Raw genomic sequence first — 24,302 nt, forward strand, 5'->3', positions numbered from 1 at the left:
TGGTGTACAGCAAGTAATAATTTTCTTAGCCACTGTGTGCTTCACAGTATATTCCACTTCTTCAGGGCCTCTCTATGTATTCTTCAGATTGTGGGATACTTCCATTTTTTCAAACCTACAATGCAGTCATTGTAATACTTTCCCCATGCTACACCTCCTGCTTGCTTGTGAATAGTACTTTTTGATTTAGCTGCTAAATTTCTGGAGCACACCTTTCCATCATAAATAGCTCAGGGAGTTCTACATGAAGGGTCTTGTGGCTTATCATACTATTGCTTCTAATTCAAAGATATGCGTTTGGCCTCATGGTTACAGGTTCACATCGAACAGGTCTACTCGGCTTTTCATCTATTTGAGATAAAGAAAACAATGAGTACCATTGAGTGCCAAGATACCCAAAGAGGTGAACATGCCCTTTACATATGTACGTTATGTTATAAAGGAAAACGTCCATCATAGATAAACTTTCAATTGCTCTTCAGTTTATTCCACTAAGTAAAATGTAATCTGGTCATGGGCATCCTATTGTTCTGTATTTTGTCTTGTGGCAGAAGCCTTAGCATCCTTCAGTTACTTGCCTTAACATACACAGAATCAGACATCACTTAAAACTTCGCTGCAGACCCCTACATATTCTGCCATTTGATTGCAGCTGATAACGATTGATTTCCTTATGCATGCCCACAAGGCAATATGTGGGTCACTGGACGAATAACAGGCCCATTAGAGTGAGCACCGATGACCATGGCGATACAATCCTCTTTCTTCCGCATATATACTCTCACCACTATTGTAGTAATTCTGAATGTCTTTGAGAAATAAATACTAATCGGGAGCTATGTTTCTAGCTCATTGCAGGAAACTTTTTAGCCGTTGCTTCTGACGCATCCATTCAAATCATGACCTCTATCATCTCCTGGTGTATTTAGAGCAGATTTCAACTTAATCTGCTACTGCATCAACAGGATTAATTTTTCTTCACTTTGGAGTGTTTATTAATTGTTCCAATGGTACTTGTGCCTTAGAGAAAAGGTGTTCAGTATAAACTAAGTAGATGCTATGAGGGACTTTTAATATATGAGACTGCCATCAAGTATGATAGAAAGGCTCTTCTGAAAAACACACTTTTCAACAAAGGTTGAATTGTCTATCGAGGACAAACGTGTCAGAATATTATTCCACAGTTCAGTTGTAGTTAAATTGAAGGTTGTGCTGTTGCTATTGTTTAGATTTGTATGAAAAATATACAAGCTACTTGAAAAGGACATAAGAGAAAAGCTGAAGTGGTGTAGAGAATTATTGCAGGCAGTGTGCATTCTTAGTTCTTGTGAATGTACTGTAAAAGCAGATGTTTTGTAGTAACATAAATTATCTTCATAGTCATTCACTCGAGTCTCCTTTATTTCAATCTTCACCTCCATGTTCTCTCTTTGATCCTATCCATTACAAAATTGTTCTTGTCTCCTCATTAAGTCTAAATTCACTCTTCTTTTAAGTTCTTCCCACATGAAACCTACAAGTGAAGAGTGCACTCCAAGGTAAAATCGCTTGCAAATTTATGCCTCTGAGAAATCACATGGCATACAAGCAAGGAGAAGAAGTTTATCACATAGTTTTTTTGTCTGCGGGTTTGGATTTTTCACAGTAGCTCATCAACTCCATTACATACTAATTATTGCCCTTTTTGCCGTTTCAGTTTCACTGGATTTTCACATTTGGACAAAAGGTATGTGAGGAAACTTGTTGCTCTCCTTGTTGCCTTGTGGATCTGATACTTTTATGGAATATCTATCCCGTTTTTTGTTTCCCGTTTGTGGTAGAAAGCCGAACTGTTTTTCTCATTGCCACAGCCGACAACTATGTTCTAATTTGGACATGGTGATGGATCTTTCTTTCGATAGAGCCATTGCCAATCCTCAAGTTTGTACGCGTTTTGCACTCACCATTGGATGTCTGGGCATTACTTCCCCATAACTCATAAAAAATTTTATTTTAGATTTTAATAGAGCATTATTTGGCATAACACTTATATACTCTTGATAAGCAATATTGTTTTATATTGATTCTAGGTCGTTACTGTTTTGTCTCACACCCATCCTCATTTTGTGGTGTTGCACAGCTGCCATTTCCAAGAGGTAAAGAACAATCAGCTCAGAATGGTTTCAGCCTGTAATAAAGGAGTGTAAAGCCCAGCTTTACAAAAACTTGCGATGTTAGGTGGAATTTCACCGTCTTGCAATCATGGTGATCCAAAGTTAAGAATTGGGAAAATTATTCCAACAGATTTTTTTTGTTCCAAAAGAATGCAGAGTTAACAGCACAGCATCTCCCAATCATCAGCTTTTATTCGATTGCCATTGACTAAGCTCCTTCCCAACAATCTGATTCCTGTTTTTTCTCCCAGCTTCATTATGTGGGCGAATGCGTCACTGTTTTTCGGTATCAGTTTTGGGCTTGGAGCTTGCACATCATATTGAGCAATTTATAAAAGGTTGTTATTGGTTTAAACTTGCCAGACTGATTTAAAAAAAAATTGGCTTCAATGTGCAATTGTTTACTGCTTGCTTCTATTCCAGGCACTCTATTAACATTTTGGTTTTCATTGTGAATGGATACTACTTTAATATCTGATGTTGTATTCTTAAACTGTTTTATTTAGGTTTAAATGGTTGATAATTGTAAAAGCAAAATCTCCTCTCAGCAAATCAATTTCTTCAACATACAAGTCACTTGCATCTGTTTCACTCGAGTCATACCTTTAAGTAGAATTCATATTACAGGCATTAGCAATTATTAGCAGTCTTACCAGCAGATGTCGTAGCCTCCCAGCCAAAGTCAGTTTAACGTAGGCAATGGAAGGAGACTCATGTCAGACTGTTGGAGTAAGTTAGGCTGTGGCATAAATGCTCCAGCCCTTGTCCCCCCCGACCGGCCGCTAAAAGCTTTCCATATCAATCTCTCTGTCGTAATGTAACAACGTACATCTTGTCTTTATCAGTGTTGCAAAGCAGAACTAACAACTGGTCATGTGAAAGCTGAATATACTCAATGTTTTTTATTGGATAGGGAGCTCATTTTCAGAAGGTTTCAAAGGATTTACAGAGCTATAACATGGGATTCATTGTGAAATCACTATTCCCCTAGCAAAATGTCTGCGACTCCAGACATTGCATTTAGCCTCACCAGTTTAAGATACTGCCCGAGGCTGTTATAGTTGTTTCCCTTTTATTAGGACAATAAAGATGAGGTCACAGCTCTTTGAGAAACATTAGTCTAGAATTCACCTGACATCTCCATTACCAATTCAGTAACCCGCCCATCTGTGTATCTGTAGCATGTGGGTGACATCTCCTTTAATGCCAATTTCAGTCTAATTAAGGTCTCAATTTTAATTACACCTCTTACTCCCTCACCCCCCACCCCCTGCCCCCCACCAACACAACCCTTTTTCTTGAGTTGATTCCTTTCTTGCCCAATCCAGAAGGGGAAGTCTTGAATAATTTGGTTAAGTATAATCTAATAAAGGCCAATGCATTGTAATGACAAATTGCTACCCGCCTTTATTGGAGACGCTATGAGCACAATCAATCAACATTTTGTTTCATTCAATCCATTGATACTCCCTGACAATTTCAGAGTTGAAAAAAATTGAGCGAGCGACCACAATCTCTTGGTGTTAACGTTATTAATACGGACGTCACAGCTAGTAGAGCCATCTAGGATAACGCACATTGTAACAGAAAGACAGAATCGGGGGAGAATTAAATGGTCAGGAGTGTATCCATTCAGCTTTATTGTGTTTTTATTGTTTAACATACTCACAATTTTAAGACCTTTCAAGATATAGAAGCAGATTTTAATTGCATTATTAAGACTTGAAGATATTTCTCATTCAGTTAATTTATTACTAACAAGTAGAGTGAAGGGCTACAAGCAACCAATAAAGAGGTAGTGTGTTAAAGCGTGCTCTAGTTCTTGAAATCAGCTAATTAAAGCCCTCTACTCACACCCTAGGGACAAAATGCCTGTCCAGAATTCTGTATATAGGTATAATGAAGCTTTACTTGCCAGAAAAAGAGAGCTAGAGGAGGAGGTATTGACCGATTTGATACAGGCAGCTGAGAGTTAGGATATATCACTTTTCTGTAAGTATAATACTGCTGCAAGGATAGGCTGCTCAGTTCCTGCTCATGAGTGGGTGGATCCCTTCACATCTATCTTTAACCCAATTAGGAACAGCGTGTCTGAATCTGATGACAAGCTGGTTTGCCATTTAACTCCCATTTCCTTTACTCTTGAGGAGGTTTCTACAGCTCTAGAGAGAAGCCCAAAGAGAGAGGCTCAGGGTCCTGATGGTGTTCCTCTAGACGCACATAAAAATCTACCATCACTTTGGGCTCCACTGTTTACAGTGTTCTTCAATGCAGCAGGAGCAGGTTGCGTAGCGACTACTCGGTTGGAAACAATAATTTTCCCTATTTTTAAAAAGGGTAGCAGAAGCAATCAAAAATGTTACCATCCAATATCCCTTATAGAGTAATTAGCAACATTCTTGGACAGAGTTATCCTGGAAATATTGGAACAATGGGCAGAACAAATCACACATTTTTACCAACGGTCAATATGAATTAAGAAAAGGCCGGACCACTGCGGAGCAATGCCTATATTTGAATCTTTTGGTGGGGAGTTACATAAGGGCAATGGATGGGTATATTTATCTGTGGTTTTTGGACATGAGTAGTGAGTTAGTAATTCAAGGCAAATTATGGCATTGTATGAATTCACTAGGCGCACCAAAAATATAATCTCCTTGCTAGCACATAATTATAACAATTTCTCTGCCATGGTGCATTTTGGTCCATCTGGGTAATTAACAAAGTCCTTTAAAATAAGGAGAGGAGTCATACATGGTTACTTTTTGGCACCCTTTCTTTTCTTACTCTGTAATGATGGTGTAAATGAGAAGCTTCAAGCCTTGGATATAGATGTTCCGAAGGTCGATTCACAACCTGTTCCTATCCAATTATATTCCAAGGGCACAGTATTTTTATCACAAACTCCAATTGGTTTGCAACAACTTATCAACACCTTTAAAGAATATGTATGGAGGAGCTAGATTTGAATGTTAATTTAAAAACAAAAAAAGCATACACAATGAGTTATGGGAAGGGTAGGCTGAATAGGCTTATTACATTAAGGGCGGGCGTATAGCCAATGTCCAAAACTTCCCCTATTTGGGATTGCAATTCTCCTCACAAGATAACTGCTTTAGTCAAAAGAGAAGAAGTTCTTCAAATGTCATGAGAACCACCTATGGTGTGTTTAGATTTGCCACCAAATAAGGATTTAAACCTATTAAGGAAATGCCGGTAATTTATACAAATAAATACATTTCAGCAACAAAGACAAAAAAATAAATGTTCAAGATGACTACTTGCAGTCCCTCAATCAATTCATATGTCTGTTACTCATAAGAAGGTTTAATTACCCCTTATTGAGGACTCCCTTCATATTAAACCAGTGTTTTTATGGTATACATTCTGGACTAGAACTGACACTTTGTTTACCAAGGCTATCCTTAAAGATTGCCTTGGTCTGGTGTTTAAAATTCCTTGCCTCCCACATATCAGGGATGTCTTGAGGTAGATTAGTGACTCTGATTATGATTGCCTGGACTATCTTGAGCATGTTGCCAGTTTCTCTAAAAAAGAATTAAAAGATCATCACAGAACATAAGAGACCTCTAAAAGACTTGTACAAAGTTATGTAAAGAGTTATTTGTGAATCTATTAGCAAGAGAGGATTCAACCATATTTGCACATGGTTACTAATACATATCATAGGTATATTTGATATGGTTTCCGTTTGGGGATTTTTCATAGTTTGGCTGCTTTCTCAAAAGTAGGCTTATCTGATGCTTGTAAACATTAAATGTAATAATGACTGAGATGCTTTTATGTAATTGTGTAAACAAAATAACGTTTTAGTGTGGAATGAAGTTGCAACTTTGATCATTCAAGCCATTAGTGAAAGAAAACTTACATGCTGTTGTGATTTAATCAGATAGTTCTGAATTGTATTCCCTGATCCTAATATAATTTTTAATTGTCTTTTTAAATTATGTATTATTAGTGTGGTTCTTTTTCTATGATATATTATGTATATAAACTGAATAAGCATATGATGATGATCAGGTTATACTTCAAGTTATGTTTTTTTAACAATTCTCTTAGGTTCCTAAGGGTTCAATGATGTTTTGGGAGATCCAGGGAAGGTTAGTTAAGGAAAATGTTCCCGCTCTAAAGCAAAAAAAGGTTTCCATTTGCCCTTACACACCCTTACTACTGCCTGTTTCAGTTGGACTGCCAAAATGTTTATCTGAATTAGGGAATCATAGACCCCCTCCAATTATAGATTGACCTGAAGAATACCAATTTCGCTAAAGAAATGTGTTAGATAAATGCTAGTATCTTGTACTGCATTGACTTAAGAAGGTCTGCAAGAAACTTGAACATCAGTGTTTGAGAAACACAAAGCAACCATTGTGAAAAAATGCAATTTACAAACAATTCATCCTGCACAACCAAAATCTATTTCCAGTCTCCTACTCTGATATGGATCTTGGTATAGTGTCTCTATTAGATCAGGGATATTATGCATGCTTATACCTTTGCTGTTTGCAAGAAGGTTAATCCCCGGATATCATGCTTTGTCCAAAGTCCAATAAGATACATTTGAGGTTACCTAGCTATCCGTTAGCCTATTCGATATGGCCATTCCTCTTTATTTTTGTATAATTAATCTTGAAATCTGATATCTACCAAAGCGTTACAATTCTCAGTTCAGCACTAACATTGGTTTAATCTGATCCTATAGAAAGAATAGGAAGTTGTCTGTGAACAGAGCCAATTTATAATCCAGGTTGTATGTCTGCACCTCATGGATATCAGTAGTATCATCAATAATCTTCTATACCAGCTGCTCTATCAAGATTGTAAAAAGTAGCAGTCAGCAGGGGAGATCCCCATTAAGAGTATTAGTGACTTAGCTGTGGGCTGAAATCCTTTTTCAGCTGTGTCTTCTGGTGGAATCTCCAGTCAGAACACCATAATCTCTTCTCCACATCTAGTGAGTGCAGAATCATTCCATTATTACTACATAGTGCCTGTTCAGGCACATTTATGACTAGTCTAATATTAGCAGCAGCTTGTCTGTTTTTTATAAAAACTTGAAGGACAGTAGAGTATTTAGAAGTGTAATATCAGCCACATCTTTTGTAACTTTTATTGAAGTCTGAGATACTACAAAGTAGAAAATAGATTGTAATCGGTGGCCGAAATGACTTGTTGAAAGGAACTAAACACATTTTGGAGTGGACCTAACAAAAGGGTCTCTAAAATGAGTCAGGACATTTCCACTGAATCTGCAGTAAAGCAGTGGGTAACGCATCTTCTAAAATGGGTGTCATTAGAGAATCTGCTATCTTAGGTGCAGGTTAGGGAATTTTACATCTGGAAGATATTTCTCAGTCTTTTCTGTGATATTACCTGGGCCTGATACATGTCAGTAATACTTTTGAAATATTCTGCAATCTCTGTTAAGGTTGTGTGTATCCTATCAGTGTCTAATTGTGAAAATGTTGATTCAGGCTCACACGACTATAATCACCCGACTATAATCTAGTAGGCAAATAGCCATTGCTTTAACATTCTAATGGACTATTTTTTCCATTGAGGCCATCTTAAGTATATTTTATCTTTTGAATGAAGCAGTTAAAATTTTTGTTTTTTATCTTCGTTTTTGTCGTAGTACATGTATTTTTAAACTAAATGATTTTCATTATTGCTTGTAAACGCCAGGCCACTGCATCTTTGCCGCTCTAAACGCTCTTGGGAGACCGCAACGTCCACCCTTACCTTCCTGCTGTTCCCGCTGCTCGCCAACTAGCAATGCAGGCAGAGGGACTACAAGTCCCGGCATCCCCCTTGTGGCGACGGTCATTCACGCCACCAGCAAGCGCCAGGAGGCGCTTGAAAAGCGGAGTGGGGGTGCTGCTTTCTTGGGCTTCGCCAACGCCAGGACACTGCATCTTTGCCGCTCTAAACGCTCTTGGGAGACCACAACGTCCACCCTTACCTTCCTGCTGTTCCCGCTGCTCGCCAACTACCAACGCGGGCAGAGGGACTACAAGTCCCGGCATCCCCCTTGTGGCGACGGTCATTCACGCCACCAGCAAGCGCTAGGAGGCGCTTGAAAAGCAGAGTAGGGCTTCCGCTTCGCGGGACGCGTGCCGGGGCAAGCCCATTTGAGCCCGTTGGAGGCCGGTAGAGGCCAAGCCGGGTCCTCCCTCTAAACTTCTACTACAAGGTTAGTCATATTGTTTATCTGTGCTCTATATCTGGGTGTGGGGTGATATATCCCGGGACAGTCTCTAACGCACTCCCCAGCATACGATGACACCTCGCGTCGGAAATGGGAAGAAAGTGGTAATGGGCGGGAGTGTAGCTGGGACACTTGATCAATTTATTACCAGAGCCACCTCAGTGCTAGCCCATGAAATTGCCTTGACTGAGCGCCGCCTATCGTTGGACCCCCTGCATTCAAAACGATCATCTCTGGGGGCCCTGATGTTGGCACGCTCACCCGAACAGCACCTAGTTGTAGATTCTGACTCCTGTGACTTGGGTGGAAGCAATGGTATAATACAGGAATCTCCCCCAACAGCCCAGTCTGTGGATCAAATACTGATGGACTCTGCCTCTGCCACATCCCCACATGTTTCTATGAGGTCCGTGACTAAACATATATCCCAAGCTACGGACCTTGTACCGGGACCGGCATCTAAGAGGAAACGAGGAGGGGGTCCACAAAGGGGGAAAAATAATAAGTCCGGCGGGGCTGCGACTACAGTCTTGTCAATGACAGCAGAGCCCCAGAAAACTATTCCTCCACCAGATACTTTGAACTTGGACCCTGCCGGCTGCTTCTTGCCCCAAGTTGAAGAGGGATTTTGGGCTAAAGTTGGGGCACTTATCTCATCATCTATGTTACCTCTACTCGAGAGGCTGTCATCAATTGAGGATAGACTAGCAAACTTTGAACAGTCAACTGTGTCTAACCTTGAATCTATAAAAAAAATAGTCTGGGGGGAAGCCCTGGGCTAATTGATGTGGCAACCAATGTAACTCGAGATGCTGTAACCCTTAATCCCTCACTGCCCACTCCAAGTATATCTAATCCAGTTGCTGTCCCATGTTCTGGGAATGATGGGGCTGGCACTTACAGTCTTCCAGTGGTACATGGAGGGATGGGCCGCTCATTGGGTGTGAGAGCAGAACCTTTAACCCGGGGAAAGGATAGGGTGGAAAAGATCCCTGGAAGAGACAAGGAAAGTGATTTTTATATTTTTATACCAAACACTAGTGAAACTAAACCCATCCTCCCATGTATTGATCTACCCCCCCAGTCTTCACCATACGTTGTTGTATTGGTTGGGGTACCTGACCTAGAAAAAGGTAGTGTGGAAACTTACACTGAATTAAAAAACCAAGTCTATTCACTGGCTAAATAAAAATAGACCCCTCCCACCCCGGGTGCACAGTGACATTTTAATTGCACGCAGAGTAAATTGGGTGGGTCAGAGGGTAAAAGATATTGCAGGTGATTGTGATTGGTTGTATCAACTTTAGAGATAGACGGGTGGTCCAATATATATGTGATTGGTGCCAGCCGAGGGCGACAACAAGAATTCAAACCCTCGAGCTAAGTTATTTTTATCCTCCGCCCTTCCTGACAGAGAGACTTGGAAATTTAGCCAAGAATTGGGAAGTGAGAGCCCAGCTAGGTAGTGTTCATAATAAGGGAGGGAATGATGATATATTCCTAGTACCCAATGTCCCTGTCGGCAACAGATTTAGCGTATTAGATGAGGTAGATTGACTGACCCCCAACTGTCCATCACCCACTAATCATGATTAGGCAGTTGGGTGAATGTACTTTGGGCGTGGGAGTCGAGGTAATAACCCAGCAGTCGTTGATTGGTAATGAGTTGGTGAATGAGGAGATTAGTAAAGATATTATCGGTAGTGCCCAGGAGACCCTACATAGTCTCCCCGTTGGAGAGATGGGAAATCAGTCTCCAGTACCCCAGCCTGAAAAGATAACTAGTGAGTTGCCATCAAAACAACAAATGTTAGGAAGTGTTGACAATCATTTTGAGGCCCCTGCAGTGGACTATAGTAGAGAATTGGAGGAGATCTCGCCATTAGCATTGCAACATAGGGAGCCCTTTTTGGCGACTGAGACTGAAATGGTAGAAAGACGACAGAGTTCTAGGATTCTGTCGTGGAATACCAATACCATCCCCCGGCCCTAAAAACAACCCGAGCCCTAAAATCAGTCCTATTCTCCCCTGAGCCCTAAAAACAACCTAATCACCCTGAGCCCTAAAAGCTACCCCACCCCTTCAAACTACCCCCCAAAACCACGCCCCAGCCCCACTTACCAGACCACCTCCCATAGTTTCCTCTCCCAATCCTTCCTGTTCCTCTCCCTGCCCATCCACGCATCTAGACCTCGCACTGCCTTAAACATGCATATGCATGGTTAAGGCAGGTGAGATTCGGTTTACCACAAAACGGCATGCGTGGCTCAGCCCAGGCTATTTTATCTGGGGAGGTACTGTCTTTCCAATGGCAAGCAACCTCCCATTTGGCACATAATAATCCCAGATGAAAAGGGGACATTTCAAACCACTACCGTCTAAATCTTCGGTCGTGTGACCTAAGCATTGCTAATTTTGAGACTGTAAAAGAAATAGTAGCCGTTGCACTCCTTATTGTACTCCTTCGTATAGAATGGTAGATCAATAGTAAAAATGTTATAGGTGCGTCGGGTGTTCACCTCCTGGGTCATGGGGTGCTTAAGTACAAAAAATTGCAAGATCTTACTGAAGAGTAAGAATAACCCGGTGCACTCTTGGACACAATGTGTGTTCTGTATTTGTACACATAAAGTTTTTATAGAAAAGTCGTAGTTTGAATGGTTTCCAAAAGTTTTATTTAACCAAGTGTCATTATTCCATCATATTAGTTCCATATGGTGAAATTGTAAGAGCTTATCCATCATTGGTTATCCATCATGCATGAAATTACATCCATTAGGTAATATAATCCCCGATGCATTTCGCGCTGCTAGGCGCTTCTTCAGGGGGTCTGAAAATTAAAAGGGAAGGCATTTGTATCATACTGCATTACAGGAGCTAGATTAACATTCACAGAAAACAATATACTGAAAGTGTTTAGCATACTGTGTGGTACGTGCAAGCTAATATAATAAACAATGCAGGTAAATCATAACTGGGGAAATAATGATATTATAGCGGTCTCACAAATGAAACAAAACTTAGATCGTGGTTATAGAACAAAAGCGCCCGCAGGCATCCCACGTAACCACCCATTGGTGTAAGTGCCTAAAAGTGACAAACATTAGTACTGAGCAACGTACAACGTAAATAGTAGAAAAGCCTAAGAACAAGTGTTCGAAACACAGTTGCCATGTGTTGAAAAGCCCTGAGGGTTAAAGGAACCCGAGTGTTCCGACGGTGCACGCTAACCCAAATTGTTAGGATGGTGACTAGAGGTACATAACGCCGTGAAAATAAGATCTACACTATGTTGTATTCCTACCCGTAATTGAAGGTGTTCTGGTTCCAATATAAGACGGTGTAACAGAGAAAATCGGGTCCCGGAAGACGCCGCACGTGTGCGATGTGTGTTCATAAGTAACGACGGGTGGATAGGAATAGAAAAAAGACTCGCCGAGTGTGAATGCGAGCGTGACAATAAAGTTAGTTTCAACCCTCGACGATAAAAATACCAAGAGAACCCTCGATATTATAGATGCTATTTAGTGACTAATGGGAAAATACCAAAAGTGCTGGTAGTGGTACATCTATACAATACTACGAAAAAGATATGTCTATATATGTGTTTGAACCATTCAAACTACGACTTTTCTATAAAAACTTTGTGTACAAATACAGAACACACATTGTGTCCAAGAGTGCACCGGGTTATTCTTACTCTTCAGTAAGATCTTGTAATTTTGAGACTGGCCATTGGTCTTATGCTAATAATGACACTATACATAACATAGTTCCAAATTTAAGTCAGGACGTTATAGTAAAAATAAGCATTGATCACTAATAAAATATGGTTGGGCTTGAAATAGGGTTGTTTAAAAGTCTCGCACATTTTGCAAACGTTTTATTTTATTGTTTAAGAAAACAGCATAAATAACAAAAGTAAGTTCTACAAGTGAAAACTACAGTTAAATCCTACGTTAGGTTGGAGTATTCCTCTTTAAAAATGGTTTGTAAGAAAGTATTGCTGACAAGGTATATATATTTGTCAGAAAACGTCACCTACAGAGGAACTTGTTCAAAATTAACAAGGTGTCAACTTTGCATACCTTATGTGGTGAAATTTCAATAATGTGCGTATCTTTCATTTGTCGCAATAAGGATTACCAAAGTGGTATAAAGAATGTTAGAAATGCCTTTGACCAATAATTAAGCAGTGTGAACATCTTTACTCAAACAGGACTGAGGCACTTGTAAAGGCCCCAAGAAAATCAACCATGTTAGTAGATGTATTCTGATCAGGCTCAAGCACTATGTACCTGAACCCCCGCATGAAAATGTTGACCTTGACTTAACACGTATGATTCTGGCCTCTCCTTACCTTCCATCCTTTGCATACAGTCTCTGCTTGAGTACAGCCTATTCTAATTCATCTGCACGTTTGCCTTAAACCATACTTTTGAATTTCTGCCATTTGCCCACACCTCATCTCAAAGATCACAACCTGTTCATCTTTGAAAGTCATACCCTGCAGCCTAGCAGTACCTTATCACCTCTAGCTCCTCTACTAATCCCACCTTCCCTCTGCATGAACTCACAAACCCTACCAACTAACAGTCACAGCTAACTCCTACTGCACAGACTGCATTCGATTACCGGCATCGGTGATTTACCAGGGATCACACTCGGCAACTCTGGGCACTAAGCTTGCCTCATCTCTACAACGGCCCCCCACAGACGCCGGGGATGCCTGGTTTCACCTTGGAGATACCCAGAAGGGACCATCTCACAGGGAAAGCCAGGACGGGTTCCCCAGCGGTCTTCAGCGCCGGGACGCTCACGGGCAGCTGTGCGCTTTACAAGTCCAACACATTTACATTTACATTACATTAAATATATGGCTATGTCTCGAGTAAATCACTGATGCCGGTAATCGAATGCAGTCTGTGGATAAGAAAATAGATGAAAAGGTTCGAATAATTGATACAACAAGTGGGCCATCTCTAAAAGAAAGTGGAAACGGAATGTACTTGTGGAATCAGTGATTATACCCACAAATGCGATTTAGCTGTAGTGTCAGATGATCGCCTACAAAAAAAAAAATACTGGGATATTATAAAAAACAAAATGTTAATAATTAATATCCTAAAAGGGGATTCAATTACCTTGTTTGAGGTTCGCCTGCAGTCGGGCTAACAAAGCACATTTGTGAAGAGACAAATGTGTGTCTGGGAGCACTCAGGCTCCTGAAATGATTATGCGCCCAAGCCCCTCATGGGGACTCTAAAATAAATGGTGGCCAGAAGCATGGAAGCCACACGGGGATTTAAACAAAGTATGCCCCCAGATCGGTGGAGCAGGCTGGCTTCTAGTGCAAGATAATGCCTGCCTCGTGGGGGCAGCCCGCTGCAAAACGGGGCTGCCCAAGGTGACAAAACAACATTGGGCCATCAGTCGGGCCGCTCATGTAATGGGCAACGGTAGGCAGCGCGTTGGAGTTCTGATCGGGAACTCGGAAATTAGACATACTGCCCCTTCGCTAGCGAGCCACACTTACCGGGCTTTCTCACTCTGTCGGTCTCCTCTCTTCGCCGGTCTTCGCTGCTGGATCCGGCGGGACTCTCCCTCACTTACGGGAGCCCCGCCTCATCTGTGCGCCGTGCTTCACCCGGTCCCCTCTCTCCTGGGACCGGGACTTCGAGTGGGCGCCCTCGAGGCTCCAGACGCGCCTTAGGCACTGGCCCCGCCTACCTCTTCTACTTCCGGGTCGCGTTAGGCAGCGGCCCGGCAACAGCTTTACTCGCTCGCGCTGCGGCGGTGAGACGCGGGGTGGGCACCCGCTCGAATTTAAATAGAAATACGTGCAAAGTCGCGGGGTGGGCACCCACGCAGATAAATAATTAAATAAGCGGGGTAGGCACCCGCGCACGAAAATGCTGACAAAGTCGCGGGGTGGACACCCGCGCACAAGATAAAAAGGCAAACGCAGGGTGGACTCCTGCCATGCCACTCTTCCTCACCAACGTGTCTGGAGTGCTTAGCTTCTGTGAAATAGGAGCACCGCTATTGGAGTCGATGTTGAAAGAGAGGAAATGCGTGTAGAGAGGCTTCCTTTGGGTCAAAAATGGCGACGTGCTGCTTTCTCTTTTAGAGCCCGACTTACTGCTGGAGTAAAAGGTTCCTTATCTTCTTTATGGGGCGAAACAGATGGCCCCATGAAGAAGATAGGAACGCTTTTACCACAGCAGTGAGTCAAGGAAGCCAGTCTGAAAAGGACGGGGCTAAAAGAGAAAGAAGAACGTCACAGGGACCTCTTTTCCAATGGCTGGCCACCGTTTAGCATGAACGGTGACGCCAGCCAATGGAAAAGAGGGACAGGGCTTAACCTCGCTACTGAAACTCACTCTAAGTCATTAAGTCTCGCCAGAGAGACTGCGCATGTGCGCAGCCTACGCAAGCCGAGATCTAAAAATGCTATTACAATGAATACAATAATACTATGCATCGCCACTTTCAATATTGTCATCACTAAAAAGTGGAACTACCTTGCCGAAAAATTCGCAATGAATTGAAACGTGTGCATTACTCAGACTTGGAAATCAAAAACTGCTAAAGAGAACAGCAGGTGTACCTTCTCCATCAATGTTCAATATTCTGAAGCCATTTCCCCTGGCTATCACGCTTGCTGTCTGATTCCTGTAGTATAGTTTTTTTTTTTTAACTCTGCCTTTCTCCCACTTAACATCAGACATGACATCACGGAGGCTCTGAAACTGCGAACTACTGGTCATCCGATATCAATTCCCTTTGAAATCTCTTCTCATCCCCGATATATAGTCTCGCCTCCAAGGGCTGGTAATGATCTCCTGTTAATCAGAAAGTAACCGACCTTTCTCAAACAGGCCAAAATTCATAGCCGCTCCACGCTAGCTCCTGCGGGTTGCTCTGCTCAGCATGAAACAAGTACACAGTATCCAGAATGTGCTGCCACCTAAAATCAGATCAGTATGGTAAAATATTTAAATTAATATAATACAAAGTGATCTTATATTTCGAACAATAAACGGCATCTGTCTACTAACGGGTTTTGATTAAGAAGATGACAATAAGTGTGACATGATTGTTAATTACGTTAACCCCAGTTTAACTTTGGAAAGAACAGCTCCACTGCATAACAGTAACTCTCACAACTATTTATTGCTGAATGTACTTTTCTAAAGATGGCATTTAGGCAGCGTTAAAAACACTCCTGACCTTTCTGATTAAAATATCACTTCCTCAAGAGAGAAGAACCCTCATATTGCATTCTCGGTATAATACTCTTTTCATTATGCTTTGGTCACTGGCCATTTCTTTGAAATGTTTTCTTTAGCAACAATTACATAAGTCAACTCTCCGAAGAATGTTTTTTCAAATACCACATAGTACCTAAATAATGACATCTCAATATGTCGATAAATCTCTGAGGTTTGCGGTAGTGAACTTTGAGTTGGCATTGAATGCAGCTGTTGGTGATGATTTACAGTTGCAAGTCACGTCCAATTAAGGAGGTTCGTTGTTTGCCTCAAGAGTACTACTGGAAAGCAGGGGTGCCCAGTGTAAGTCACCCGTAGCTCAGTCCATGCCAGCTTCTCAGGTGCAAGTCACCCATGGCTTAGTCTATGCCAGCTTCTCAGGTGCTAGTAACCCATGGCTCAGTCCATGCCAGCTTCTCAGGTGGAAGTCACACATGGCTCAGTCCATGCCAGCTTCTCAGGTGCATGTCACCATGACTCAGTCCATGCTAGCTTCTCAGGTGCAAGTCACCCAAGCTCAGTCCATGCCAGCTTCTCAGGTGCAAGTCACCATGGCTCAGTCCATGCCAGCTTCTCAGGTGTAAGTCACCCATGGCTCAGTCCATGCTAGCTTCTCAGGTGCAAGTCACCCATGGCTCAGTCCATGCCAGCTTCTCAGGTGCAAGTCACCCATGGCTCCATCCATGCCAGCTTTTTATGTGCAAGTCACCCATGGCTCAGTCCATGCCAGCTTCGCAGGTGCACGTCACCCATGGTTCAGTCCATGCCAGCTTCTCAGGTGCAAGTCACCCATGGCTCAGTCCATGCCAGCTTCTCAGGTGCAAGTCGCCCATGGCTCAGTCCATGCTAGCTTCTCAGGTGCAATGCACCCATGGTTCAGTCTATGCTAGCTTCTCAGGTGCAAGTCACCCATGGCTCAGTCCATGCCAGCTTCTCGGTGCAAGTCACCCATGGCTCAGTCCATGCCAGCTTCGCAGGTGCAAGTCACCCATGGTTCAATCCATGCTAGCTTTTGAGGTGTAAGTCACCCATCGCTCAGTCCATGCCAGCTTTTGAGGTGTAAGTCACCCATCTCTCAGTCCATGCCAGCTTCTGATGTGTAAGTCACCCATGGCTCAGTCCATGCCAGCTTCTCAGGTGCAAGTCACCCATGGCTCAGTCCATTCCAGCTTCTCAGGTGCAAGTCACCCATGGCTCAGTCCATCCTAGCTTCTCAGGTGCAAGTCACCCATGGCTCAGTCCATGCTAGCTTTTGAGGTGTAAGTCACCCATGGCTCAGTCCATGCTAGCTTCTTAGGTGCAAGTCACCCATGGCTCAGTCCATGCCAGCGTCTTAGGTGCAAGTCACCCATGGCTCAGTCCATGCCAGCTTCTCAGGTGCAAGTCACCCATGGCTCATTCCATGCCAGCTGCTCAGGTGCAAGTCACCCATGGCTCAGTCCATGCTAGCTTCTCAGGTGCAAGTCACCCATGGCTCAGTCCATGCTAGCTTTTGAGGTGTAAGTCACCCATGGCTCAGTTCATGCTAGCTTCTTAGGTGCAAGTCATACATGGCTCAGTCCATGCCAGCGTCCTAGGTGCAAGTCACCCATGGCTCAGTCCATGCTAGCTTCTCAGGTGTAAGTCACCCATGGTTCAATCCATGCTAGCTTTTGAGGTGTAAGTCACCCATCGCTCAGTCCATGCCAGCTTTTGAGGTGTAAGTCACCCATCGCTCAGTCCATGCCAGCTTCTGAGGTGTAAGTCACCCATGGCTCAGTCCATGCCAGCTTCTCAGGTGCAAGTCACCCATGGCTCAGTCCATTCCAGCTTCTCAGGTGCAAGTCACCCATGGTTCAGTCCATGCTAGCTTCTCAGGTGCAAGTCACCCATGGCTCAGTCGATGCTAGCTTCTCAGGTGCAAGTCACCCATGGCTCAGTCCATGCCAGCTTCTCAGGTGCAAGTCACCCATGGCTCAGTCCATTCCAGCTTCTCAGGTGCAAGTCACCCATGGCTCAGTCCATGCTAGCTTCTCAGGTGCAAGTCACCCATGGCTCAGTCCATGCTAGCTTTTGAGGTGTAAGTCACCCATGGCTCAGTCCATGCTAGCTTCTTAGGTGCAAGTCACCCATGGCTCAGTCCATGCCAGCGTCTTAGGTGCAAGTCACCCATGGCTCAGTCCATGCCAGCTTCTCAGGTGCAAGTCACCCATGGCTCAGTCCATGCCAGCTGCTCAGGTGCAAGTCACCCATGGCTCAGTCCATGCTAGCTTCTCAGGTGCAAGTCACCCATGGCTCAGTCCATGCCAGCTGCTCAGGTGCAAGTCACCCATGGCTCAGTCCATGCTAGCTTCTCAGGTGCAAGTCACCCATGGCTCAGTCCATGCTAGCTTTTGAGGTGTAAGTCACCTATGGCTCAGTTCATGCTAGCTTCTTAGGTGCAAGTCATCCATGGCTCAGTCCATGCCAGCGTCCTAGGTGCAAGTCACCCATGGCTCAGTCCATGCCAGCTTCTCAGGTGCAAGTCATCCATGGCTCAGTCCATGCCAGCGTCTTAGCTGCAAGTCACCCATGGCTCAGTCCATGCCAGCTTCTCAGGTGCAAGTCACCCATGGCTCAGTCAATGCCAGCTTCTCAGGTGCAAGTCACCCATGGCTCAGTCCATGCCAGCTTCTCAGGTGCAAGTCGCCATGATTCAGTCCATGCCAGCTTCGCAGGTGCAAGTCACCCATGGTTCAGTCCATGCTAGCTTCTCAGGTGTAAGTCACCCTTTCATGCTAGCTTCTCGGGTGTACGTCACCCATGGCTCAGTCCAAGCTAGTTTCTCAGCATATACACATTTACTTACAGTTAACATACAGTTATTCTAAATGGACTCAGTTTTCATAGTCTGTTGTTATCTTGGAAATCGGGCGCAGATCCAGCCTGCACGACTTCCATTGAACAGACTTCCTTTCCTGATGGCATTCAATGTCTTTTGGATTTCATTACTAAAAAATATTGTTTTAGATGCGAGTGTCAGTATGCGGAAATATCAAATAATTTGGTTTCTAAACAAAGTAAACCTTTTCCACTTACAGCTTTAAAAACAGACGTTTTGCATGCTACCTACCATATGCGTGCATTTTCTCATCCACACAGCTTTTCATATCTAAAGGAGCCACAAATAAAAACATTATATGATTTCCTGCCATGTGGTGGAATGAACCGGACAGACAGATAAGATGCATATGATTAATTGACCCAAAGGTCTCGTTTCAAAAGTAAAAGCTGTGAAGTGATTTTAAGTTCACTGACCATTGTCCATGCTAGAACATAGTGCCACAACTTTGGTTCTTTTAACTGAATCCTGTTTGTTGGCAAACATCAGAAAGTCAGATGTCCACTTTGAGGTTGTAGTTGATTGTCGCAATTTGAGCTGATATTAACATTAAATAAAAAATCAGCACAAAGTAACCTATGCAAGCTTTGATTCTTAATGCCAAAGGGTACTTGAAGCTAATGTTGTGTGTTTATTACTGTGTTTCAGGAATGGGCTTTAACCAAGGACAAGTCAGTAAAACACATGGATTTATGCCTCACTGTTGTGGACAGAGCTCCTGGAGCACTTATAAAACTGCAAGGTTGTAGGGAAAACGACAGCAGACAGGTGAGCATATCCAGTGCTTAATTTGTAATAGTGCTACTACTATTAATACATACATAGAAAATAAACACATTTCACCTTGCCCAGTTGATCTACTTTAATTTTTCATCCATCTACTGCTTTCTTTCACCACCCGACATTTTGTGTACTTTTCTCAATATTTCAGGTTCTTTTTCACTTTTTGCTTCCTCCTTTAGTCACTGTTTCTTTCTACACCACTATCTCCCTTTTCTGTGTTTTCTGTTCGTACAGGGCTGTTCCTATTGAAGCAAGGTCAAGATTAATTTACATAGAATGGGGCATACTGAAGTGGCACAGTGGGCAAAAGAACGATGGGTAGTAATGGTACCCCAAGTTATTGCCAGTGGTTAAACTTATTGCAAGCATTCCTTCCATCATCTTTTGTGTGCTTGGTCACTTATAAGCAGGGTCAATTCTGTTGGGTAATTGTAGTTCTGCCAGTAACTTTATAGAGCACCTCAGCACACCTGAGCGATTGCTTGTCGTTGGACTTATTGCAAGTGTTCCCCCATCACCTTTTGTGTATTTGATATACCGCCCTCAGTGTTAAGGGTATGCCCTGACCTGGGTACCATGCTGACCGTGCCCCTGGAACCAAGCTACACCCGACTGACGAGCCCCAATCAGGGCAAAACTGGTCTTCGGTTGCTTGTGTGCCGGTCATGGAGGGCCTGGCCTGGCTGTTCATTGTTGTATTGTTCAAATTTGAGCCATGCCAAGACTGATTTGCATATGGGTGAGTCCAAATTGAGGTGGCATGGTGGGCAAAAGAACGATGTGTTGGAATGCTACCCGAGCGATTGCCAGTCGTTAGACTTATTGCAAGCATGCCTCCTATTACCTTCTGTATGTTTAATGTACCGCCTTGTGGAAAGGGTCTATGCAGACCTGGGGTCCTATGCTCACCGTGCCACTGGAATCAAGCTACACCTGATTGACGAGCCCCAATCAAGGTGTTCTAGGTCTTGGGTTGCTGGTGTTCTGGTTTAGGGAGGAGGACCTGGCAGTTCACACTGGACTGTTTCTGTTGGAGCAGAACCATGATGAATTTGAATATGAATGGGTCCAAAATGAGGTGGCATGGTGGATAAAATAACAATGGGTTGTAATGCTACCCCAAGATATTGATAGTGGTTAGACTTATTGCAGGAATTCCTTCCCTCACATTTTGTGCATTTGGTCACTGATAGGCAGGGCCCATTCTGTTGGGTAATAGTCAGTGCTTGAAATGGAAAAATAGAAGTGCAGGTACTCTGTAGCAGAGTACCTGTTTGTTTCTGAGAGGTGCCGGTACTCTCCAATTAAAAGTATAGCAATTCTCTTGAGAAGTGCCGGTACTCTCCCTCCGAAAATAAAAAAGTGCTGGTACTCCGTACCGGACAGTACCGGCCCATTTAAAGCACTGGTAATAGTACTTCTGCCAGTAAAACACGTCAGCACACCGGGATGGCTAATGTACAGTTTATAAGTAAATCTGTATTTCAATATGCTTCCTCTTATTTATTGTTGTCTTGTTTTCACTGTATGTAAGGGGCAGCCTTGGTTTTAATGTGTTTAGGTTTAATATCTACTTGAAAAAAGACTGAGCAGGGACAGATTTAACTCTCAAGCACTCGACTAATCACTGCCTTGGATACCCCCTCTTAGTTTCCTGGCCCCCCTGTTCATGGAAAATCAAACTTCTTTAGCCCACCACTTGATCTCACGTGTATTGACACTGTGTTAGTGATACCTGTCAGCATGGGTGTATAAGAAAGTCAAGCACCTTTGTGTTGGCAGTGGACTGCTTACCTTATAAAATACACCCCTCCCCCTCTTATGTCTGCTGCAATCAGATTGAATTAAATTCAAAGCATGCATAATGTGACAATAGGATGATATCATTCAAAAGTCATTAGCTACAGTGAAGGCTTTATAGACTGCATTACGTGTATCATGGATTCATATTTTTTTATTTTTCAGAAATGGGAACAAATTGAAAGCAACTCTAAACTGAGGCATGTGGGCAGTAACCTGTGTTTAGACAGTCGAAATGCCAAAAATGGAGGCCTTACTGTCGAGGTCTGCAGCCAGTCTTTGACACAGCAGTGGAAGTTCACACTAAATCTGCAGCAGTAGAAGGCTTCAACGAGGAGAATTGGAACATTCTCATTTCACAGACCTCGAAAAAAGTGTTGACTGATTGCATTACTGATAAATTTCTTAAACTTTCCACGGAACAATATACCTCAGTATTCCATCATTGTGTTGGAAGCAGGAAAAGCCCAGCGCGTATTGTCAGCGGAAGTGGAACACTGTAGGATCATCTCGCGAGGCATCATGGCGGACAGTTCCTTTATTTATGAAGACATACCAATAAGCGCGCTGGCTCTCCCATTGCATGTCCGACGCGCCGAGGAAAAGAAGCGGAACGCCGAGATAACGGATGTAAGGCACAGAACAAACTGCTATGAGCGGAAGAAAAGAAAACTGATTGAGCGGCGTAGAGGGAGAGCGTTTGCAAGCAGACCATGTGAAGTTTCCATTCGCCTTCGTATCAAGTGTGGTTTTTCATAATTGGAAAAAACTCATGTAGAAGAGTTGTATTCTTTTTCTCTCTCTCCAACCCTGAGTACGATTGTTATATTTGATTCTGAACTTTTCTACAATTAAAAGTAAATATATATATATATATATATATATATATATATATATATATATATATATATATATATATATATATATATATATATATATATATATATATATACACATTCATAGATATATCAACATTTATTGTCGAGTCCCGTCAATTTATATTTTCTTCAGCCTCTAATTGTCTGCAAATATGAAGAATCTTTTACACACAAAAAAACTGCAATGTGAGATTTGAACAAACCTTTGGAAAGGAGTGTGCAGTCTGTGTCCATTGCTGTATCTGGGCATGTTGCATTGAACTGCATTAGAGATGTTCTCCACTCTCTTGCCCTATGGAGCAGCTGCCTGAGAAGAGGAGCTATAGCACCCTGTAATACATAAGATTGTTGTTAAAACAATTTCGTCTGCCGTTTTTGGATCCTGTGATATTGAGATGTGTCCTCGGTGTCTAATGAATCTGTATATTATCATTTGTTTGAGACATGTTTTTTATCCTCCTCCCCACTCCCTTTTATGTGTTTGCGTAAATATCCGAAAAGAACAGTGTGGCTCCCTTGGTTTCATTTGTTTGCCATGTGACTTAAATACATGCATACCTTCACCTGTTGCGTCCAGCAGACCTGAGTTTGTTAAACAAGGCCTTTATATGTACTTTGCTGCATGGTGCTAGTTTAGCGGCTCTCCTGGGTACCACTCAACCCCATCGAAAAAGAAGACAAAATAATACAATTTCTCTTTCCGTTTGTTGAATCTAGTGGGGGATTGCACTGCTATCTGCATTGTTTGATGTTCAATTTGGCATTTTTTGTATGTCTTTTGAACTCAACCAGTATAGGCCGATAGGTAACGGTATAGGCAACTCAACAATCTGACAGCTTAATTCCCCCAGCCTCTAGCGTCATTCTGAGGATGTCCAGCCCTGGGCATTGGCTAGTCAGACCAAACTAGTGAAAATGCTGTCGCGTGGTGTGCTATAATGTAACATAAGCAGAAGTTATGTTGTCCTCCGTCACTTCCAATACTACTTTCTACTCTGTTAGACGCTGAGTCCCTTCAGCGTAAAAGACTTCTGCAGCAAAGCACAGATATGTGCCGGTATGTCGTCTACACATTGAATTCGATGTAATCGAAAAGCCAGGATAACCGTATTGATGATATGATCCAAATTAATACAAAGCCAATTTTAGAGCATAACATACAGTTTCTAAATGAAGAAGACCTTTAAAATGAAATGAATGAGGCCCTGTAAGTGCACACAGGCGATGCCGGGACCTCTTCCGTTTCTCCATGTCCCAACTAATGAGATTAAAGAAGTGTAATATTTTTACATCATGTCATACAAACTGTCTCTGTGGGGGGAAATGAACTGGTGAGTTGTTTTAAAAAAAAATATATATGTTTTTACGTATTGTCTTGGGATTATGGATTGTATTATTTTTCACTTTCTGAAAGACTAGATTTTGCACCAAATGTATGTATATATTCAATAATCAGGTTTATGACATTGATATGATATTTTCCTTGAAGTAGTGGAAAAGAGTCCAGTTGTGACAAACATTTTTGTTTATTGCTTGTATTCATGAATCCAGCTATTTAGTTGGTGCATGGGAACAACCCGGCAGTGAATCATGAATGGAGGAACTAACCCTGTGTTTACCTTCTAATACCAGTTTGAACAGTCTGCTTTTATCAATGAGCTGAAACCGCTCGACATCCTATGAATCCCATTGACCATATGCAAAGGCTTTACCCGTCTTAAGTTATACACTGTACGATAATCTAATTGCATCACTAGAACAGTACTTGAGCAGAACTGGTAATAAATTAGTATTGCTTTTGATGTTTAGATATGTTTACATGATGCAGTGTGCCAAAGTTACTTGCTGTGAAGTGGTTATTTTTCTTTAAGTCTAGAGATTACCAGCTTGAATTTAAACAAAAATAAACATGTTTGTTTGCCCTTCCTACACCTACATATATTAATGAAGTCTTCTTTGCAATTATTTTTCTCTCTTCTGGAAACGGAGGACCGCTATGATTACATTTGTTTCATTTCTCAGAAAGTAAGAGATATGGGTTTTATTTTCCGTTTGGATTAAAATATTTGATGTACAGAAATTGTACTTGCTCATTTTATAGATGGAAACCATCCCTGAAAATTGTTTAACTTAAATAAAGAAATAAAATACTTTCCAGAAAAAGTTACTGCCTTTTTGATCTTCATTAATTCTGAATAAGCACACCTATGACTATTTGTATTCAAACCCTACAGGTGCATTTTACTAAAGACCGTAGTTTCCGCTTCGTGCAAGAGGTGTTAAGTGATTCTTTTTCCCTGCTCAATCCCCACTACTAGGTTTGC

The 24,302-nt window shown here is 42.3% G+C and overlaps 1 protein-coding gene across 1 annotated transcript in view; it reads left to right on the plus strand.

Moving 5' to 3' along the window:
- GALNT2 (polypeptide N-acetylgalactosaminyltransferase 2) overlaps positions 1 to 21,973 on the plus strand; it is a 690,029-nt gene extending 668,056 nt beyond the window's left edge. The window contains exons 15-16 of the mRNA XM_078649088.1: positions 19,166 to 19,285; positions 21,266 to 21,973. Coding sequence (XP_078505214.1) covers positions 19,166 to 19,285; positions 21,266 to 21,421 — 276 coding nt within the window. The 3' untranslated portion in view covers positions 21,422 to 21,973. The remainder of the gene's footprint in view (positions 1 to 19,165; positions 19,286 to 21,265) is intronic.
- The last annotated feature ends 2,329 nt before the right edge of the window (positions 21,974 to 24,302 follow it).

Source organism: Lissotriton helveticus, chromosome 6 (assembly GCF_964261635.1).
Source record: "Lissotriton helveticus chromosome 6, aLisHel1.1, whole genome shotgun sequence".
NCBI classification, from domain to species: domain Eukaryota; kingdom Metazoa; phylum Chordata; class Amphibia; order Caudata; family Salamandridae; genus Lissotriton; species Lissotriton helveticus.